The sequence below is a fragment of the Macadamia integrifolia genome, chromosome 6 (assembly GCF_013358625.1).
Source record: "Macadamia integrifolia cultivar HAES 741 chromosome 6, SCU_Mint_v3, whole genome shotgun sequence".
NCBI classification, from domain to species: Eukaryota; Viridiplantae; Streptophyta; class Magnoliopsida; order Proteales; family Proteaceae; genus Macadamia; species Macadamia integrifolia.
This window is the reverse complement of record NC_056562.1, coordinates 1,054,179-1,060,894: the sequence shown is the minus strand read 5'-3', so window position 1 is coordinate 1,060,894 and position 6,716 is coordinate 1,054,179. Positions and strand designations below refer to the sequence as shown.

The following is a 6,716-nucleotide window of genomic DNA, read 5'->3' as shown; positions in this document are numbered from 1 at the left end:
TTATTATTATTTTTTTTATTATAATAATAAGTCCAAGAACCTTGAGTCATTTGATTCACTTGGCAGGACGGCACTTGTCAATGCATCCGGTGGAACCCAAGCTTGGAAAGATGCTTATATATGGGGCTATATTCAACTGCTTAGATCCGATACTAACTGTTGTTGCTGGTCTTAGCGTGAGGGATCCATTTTTAACGCCGTTTGACAAAAAGGAGGTATCATCTGCCTATATGAACAAGTAATGCTTGGTGGTTGGGTTTCTCTATTGGTTAAGCATAGTTGTCATGACTCACGACATCTATGCAAACAAAGCAGTGAAGGGGAAAAAATCAAGGAGACCAACAAGGTGAACAAGGTGCCTTTCAGGCAAAAAGGGCGCTTGGATGCTTAGGCAGCCCCTGACAACTATGCTCATAAGTGGTCTAGTAAATTTGTATTGTTTTATCTTCCTGGTCTGTTAGAACTTAGAACTATGCGTATTTTTGTTAACCTAAAGAGTTGCTTCACTCTGAGGAGAAATATGCGGATGCATCCAAGGAAAAGAAGGATGCAAAGCATATATATAAGTTTCTGAAGGATGTGGTATAGGAGGTGGGGGTATAGAACATTGCTAGCTTGCTTTGTATTTTTTAAGCTGTTCTCTTTCATAAATTTTCAGTTCAACTTTCTTCATTACTTTTATCTTGTTTAAGATTTGTTCAGGTTCTTTTTAATTCTTTTTGGACCCATTACCCGTTAGGTATGATAGGAGATTTTAATTTTTTTGCCTTGTGTGTTAAGAACAAATGAAAGAGCGAATCTTCATAGAGACTGCACTAAACACAGCTACTTAATTTTCCTTCTCCCCCTCCTAATAAGGATATCAACTATCAAAATCTTCTCCAAAAAACCACCCAAATGAAAAAAAAAGTAACACTGAGGATTTTATAAGGATCTTGAAGAAATACTTGATAGAAAATTCCCAGTTCAGCTACTCTCCCTTAATGTAGACCTAGAATCACAAGTGATCCTAATCCTAGGCAGGATCTGAAATTTTGGCTGAATAGAGAATATGTCCTCCAATAGGCTTGGTTCTAGCTCTCAAGCACTCTCTCATAGCAAACAAATAAAAGGAAAATAAGAAAAGAAAGAGAATTCGATGGAGAGTTGAGAAGGGAGAAGAAGAACTAGTGAATGGGCATCTCACCCCTCAGGTTTAGGCATCTCACCCAACTGCATCCCACAACACAACAACATAAACCATATATATATATATATATTTTTCCATTAATAAATTCGTGTTCAATGTTGTAGCCCCTTACAAACTTATATAGAAGACTCAAAACTGACTCAAACACTAAAAATGAAAGGCCTAACCCAATCTCTAACTAACTGGGAAACCTAAACTGACTAGAAAACTGAAATGACAAAGGAAATAGACTCAAAACAGGACTCTAACTAAACTAATGAATTTAATCCCATTTTCCTACTTTCTATTCATATTTTAGGCCCATTACAAAGAAAACCCAGGGGATCAAAGGCCCAACATGTACATAACCCGACCTAAGGTTTATTTGCAATAAAAGAAGCTCATTAAGTGATTTATCTGCATCATCCCTCGCCCCAGAAAAAGAAGAAAAACCACCACACATCTCCTCCCACCTTCGTCTTTGCATCCTTTAATACCTTCACCAACTCCACCACCTCTACATTTTTCTAACTTGACATTCTAAAACAAAATTGCCATCGAAGACTGTCACTTCAGAAATTTGGTCATTACTTTCCAAATACAACTAGGAATTGGAAGAGCTTGGTCTCGTTGGATAGGATAATAACCTTTCAAACAACACCAATTTAACTCAAAATAGGTAATAAATTAATCCCCAAGGAAACAACCGATTTACTGTAATAAAATACTCCAAACTTTAAAAATTACGAAATGGTTTGTAATGAACAATCAAACCATAAAAAAAAATCTTCTTGAGGATCCTCCTGCATCACAAACTCTGGCCCTGAAAAATATACCACTCAAAGTCCAATGTTATAGGTTTAGAAGGAGTTTATTGTTATACACTTATATTAATTGGGTAGAACATGGTGTAATCATAGTTTTTATACTGGTTTACAATGAAGATAAAATTTGAAAAAAATAAGAAAAGAGTAATAATAATAAAAAAGAGATACCAATGAAGTGGAGCAAGTTTGATTGGCACAACGGTGGGAGTTACAAGTTACAAAATTTGAACATGAGTTTAATGGTTCGGATATTTTCCCATGCACCATACAAACTGAATCTATAGAACCAAACTGGGCGGTTCTCAGACACCAGATGATTTTCAGAAAATCGCCCAATTTGATTCCTGTTTCTAATCGAGGTGGTTTGTTGCCAGAGTGGACTGAAAAGGAGACTGGTTCCATTTCTGTTCAGTTCAACTGCCAGTCCAGCTGGGTTTGAAAAACTGGAATAACGATCGGAATTTGTATAAATTGACCTACTATTTATTGCACCAAACATTGGCATGTCTTATTGATCCAAAAAATGGGAAAAAAAAAGGCATGTCTCTGTCTTGGATATTCAACAGGAATTCAGGTTTACTTACACTTCAGTGATCTCCCTCTCTCTTAACTGATACCTCAGTGATCAACTACTAGGTTTAGTGTTATGCTAAAAGCAAAGAAGAGATGTATAATCAATAAAAGAATCCTTGTATGGAGATTTATCAAGCCTCTAGTTATGTTTTTGCAGCTTGCAGAGGCTGCACGAGCCCAGTTTTCTGCTCGGGATTACAGTGACCATCTTGCTCTTGTTCGAGCCTATGAGGGTTGGAGAGATGCTGAAAGAGAGCAATCTGGATATGAATACTGCTGGAAGAATTTCCTCTCTGCACAGACACTAAAAGCTATTGATTCCCTTAGGAGGCAGTTCTTTTCTTTGCTCAAAGATACTGGTCTTATTGACGACAACACAGACAATTGTAATGCATGGAGCCATGATGAGCACCTCATCCGAGCAGTCATCTGTGCGGGTTTGTTTCCTGGGATTTGTTCAGTTGTGGTTAGTCATCATTAGTTTATTTAACTTCTATTTATTGTTTATTTCATTTTTTCATTTTTGTACGTGTGGTTGAATACTTTGCAAGGCCAATTCCTTTTCTATCAGTTTACTTTTGAGCACTGATTTTTATCATTTCCCCTCTCCAGAACAAGGAAAAATCTATATCATTGAAGACAATGGAGGATGGTCAGGTCCTTCTATACTCGGTAACATTCTGTCCTGAATTTGGAAATTTTAATGGTCTCCGTTCAATATGGTCCATACACCAGTCGACGAAAGAGTATTGTCTTTCTAATTATGTGTGTTTCTTCATATTCTTATTTTCCTAGAACACAGCCAATGCTCGGGAATCAAAAATTCCATACCCATGGCTAGTTTTCAATGAGAAGGTGAAAGTAAACTCAGTTTTCTTACGAGATTCAACGGCTGTATCAGATTCACTGGTTCTCTTATTCGGGGGAAACATCTCTAGTGGGGGACTCGTAAGTGTTTCATGAATCTTATATGCTCACTTTACTGATGTTGCTATTATTGAGTTTCCTCTTTTTGTCTGGGGGAACATTAATTATTTACTGCTCGAAGATTTCTGTGCAATTATTTTTATTTTATTTGTTCTTGCCTTTTTATTTTCCTGGTTCCTGAAAGTTTCCTCAATGCTATACAGGATGGACACCTGAAAATGTTGGGAGGCTACTTGGAGTTCTTCATGAAACCTGTTTTAGCTGATACATATCTAAACCTGAAGAGAGAGCTTGACGAACTAATTCAAAATAAAGTATGTGTAACTTTGTGTCCAAGCATTGAAGTGCATTATTTGAACGTCCATGCATGCTAGGTTTTGAAAGATGTTGCAGCATAGTAAAAGGGCCATTTACCGAGTGCTGGTCCTGCATGTGCGGGATCTTGGGAGGACTGAGTTTGGCATTTTTGCTCAAAGTGGCCACCCTCAGGACTCGAACCTTGGGCATTTTCCCTGGCAGCCCGAACTTTTTACCATTGCTTAAGCAATGACACCTATGTTGCAGCATGGTAGTGAAGTAAAAAAAATCTGTGCTTTTTGTTCCCTTAAGGTTATTAAAAGCAAGCATGCTCTCTCTCTGTCTCTGAAAAAGTCCTTGGTGTGCAGCTTCTGAATCCCAAAATGGACATTCGCATCCATGAGGAACTGTTATCAGCAGTGCGGTTACTGATCACAGAGGACCAATGTGAAGGAAGGTTTGTCTATGGCCGTCAAGCCCCAAAGCCATCAAAAATTGCATCATTGTCAACACCACAGATGTCTTCAAGGAGTTTCTATGGGCCTGGAGGTGATAATTCCAAGAGCCAGCTGCAGACATTGTTAACCCGGGCTGGACATGAAGCACCCACTTATAAGACAAAACAACTTAAGAACAACCAATTTCGAACCACTGTGGAGTTTAACGGGATGCAGTTTGTGGGGCAGCCTTGTCAGAACAAGAAGCTTGCAGAGAAGGATGCTGCAGCTGAGGCTTTGCAATGGTTGACAGGTGGGACTCGATCGAGTCAAGAAGACATTGACAATAAGTCATTGCTGCTGAAAAAAAGCAAGAACAAACATCACTGGAGAATGTAAATATTTGTTACAATAGTAGAGCTAAGGCATTCAAAGGGTTGGAGTTATTTTTATTACAGGTTTTTTCCCCATTGAAGAGCATGGGCTCATTATCGACACTGGGGCCTGACCAATTTGTACATGGAGTGAAGCCAACCTTACAATTTGGTCAATCTTGCCCACTTCGTGCCATATTTTTATGACGGGTAAGTGGTGGGTTAAAGTCAATGATCGGAAGTATTCATCAGGGAGGAAGAACAAAGAGCTGCTGCACAATGGAGATGAAGCTGCTCAAGTGAAATAGATGGTAAATATTTTACCGTAGGTCACATTAATATGAACTTGCCTAATAGATATTCGCATTAATTCATTGTCAAATATGTATATCAACATTCTTGTCAAGGATTCTGAGGTGATGTTTAGCCTTCAGAAGCAGTCATACAAGCTTCTCTATCTTTGTTTTGAATGCTAGGATTAGCAATCACCAATGTAAATAAACCTCTTCATTGCTGCAGTTTTCTTTATGGCAAATGCTCTGCAAACCAAAACAATTAGGTGATCAGTCTTGAATGCAGGTTGGCCAAACTTCCCAGGTTGTGGATGATCAATTATTTGCAATTTTGTGACTGTTGGGTCATCTTTTCTGTTGCAATCATCATGAGTTTGCCAACCCCTGGGCCACCGGACAGGTGGGGACTGTTCTGTTTTGGGTGTAAGTTCCTACCAAGAGAATATATTAGGTGACTTTGCAGGGCCCAGTTTGCTAGCATGCATATATGGAAACTGCATGAGATAGGCAGGAAGACAATCAAAATGCTGTTGGGCACTGGAGCACTTGGGCTGGCTGTATTATTTTTGGTCTAGAACATATTCTGAATTGAGAAAATAGAAAAGAATTAATAGGATTCAGAATATGTTCTAGAATCAGAATCTATTCTAAGAATGCATAACAAACACAACCTTGAAGAAAAGCCTGAATCCAACCACTGATCAATCAGTGTCTTGAGTTGGTTTGTCTTGTCTCATTTGAAACTTCCCCTTTTGAGCTTTTTAGTGTTTTGAGGAAAGCATTCACCTGATATTTATAGTGCTGCTTACTGGAACTTTTCTGACACTGGTGGAAGTTAGGAAGGGGGAATTGGCCCGTGCTTGAGTATGAAAGTACCTGAAATGCCTTTAGGCTTTATTAGTGAAAGATTGGAACTGGGCAGGTAATCTGTCATTATCGGTTAAGCAAAAGATACAGGATGGAGATGGGAAACAAAAAGGACAGTAGTTGCATGGAGGTTTGCCATTAGGGCACTGAAGCTTTTATTAGTAATTGAGAAGAAAAACCCATGATGGATCTAAATGAGGCAGTTAATCAGTCGACATCATTTAAGTCCCAGATAATAGTAGAGGTGGGAACAAAAGAAAGACACTGCATGTGTATCCTTTCTTTAAAGGAGGGAAAGCTAAAATTACATTTAGGGCAAGGGATCGGCATGCTGCCTGTGTGTTCTGGTATCTATACATCCCACCAATTGGTTGGTGCGACATGGTTCATCAAATAGGGAGCAGGGAGAACGAGGAGAATATCTCTGAGGGCGAGGGGAGAGGAGAGAGATTGTACGAGGGTTGTATACCATGACACTGTGTACAATATTTTCCTTTGCGTTAAAAGTAATTTAAGAAAGTTCCTTGGAAATTCACTCATTTGTCGCTACATGATAGGTTAGACGAGGCTGGATAAAATCTATCCAAGTTCCTATGTTCAAATGTCCAGTTTTAGAGTCTACATTCTTTGCAGTGAGTGGTGAGGTCCGGTGAACATCGGACGTTTGTGAGCATTTGGGCACATGCCCCAAGGGGCCTCTCAGCCACCCAATGTTCACTGCACTGGTGCAATGGCAGCAGAATTTTCACACCAAGTTTCAGGAGTTTTTCAAGTGATAAAATATAACATTTAAGATTCAAGACTATGGAGAGTGAGTATGGACTACCCAAGGAGATATAAAATAATGATCTGATTTGGAGCTGAAACTTGAACGCATAGGCGAATCCATGTCACATCTTAAATATCCAACATCCAGAATTGCTACAACACGCCACAACACCCTTCCATGTAGT

The 6,716-nt window shown here is 39.0% G+C and overlaps 1 protein-coding gene across 2 annotated transcripts in view; it reads left to right on the top strand.

The window, feature by feature from the left end:
• LOC122081408 (DExH-box ATP-dependent RNA helicase DExH3-like) overlaps positions 1 to 5,234 on the top strand; it is a 34,217-nt gene extending 28,983 nt beyond the window's left edge. For both annotated transcript variants that reach the window (XM_042648528.1, XM_042648529.1), the window contains 6 exons: positions 67 to 215; positions 2,726 to 3,034; positions 3,181 to 3,240; positions 3,364 to 3,516; positions 3,699 to 3,809; positions 4,161 to 5,234. In XM_042648528.1, coding sequence (XP_042504462.1) covers positions 67 to 215; positions 2,726 to 3,034; positions 3,181 to 3,240; positions 3,364 to 3,516; positions 3,699 to 3,809; positions 4,161 to 4,628 — 1,250 coding nt within the window. In that variant the 3' untranslated portion in view covers positions 4,629 to 5,234. The remainder of the gene's footprint in view (positions 1 to 66; positions 216 to 2,725; positions 3,035 to 3,180; positions 3,241 to 3,363; positions 3,517 to 3,698; positions 3,810 to 4,160) is intronic.
• Positions 5,235 to 6,716: the final 1,482 nt, after the last annotated feature.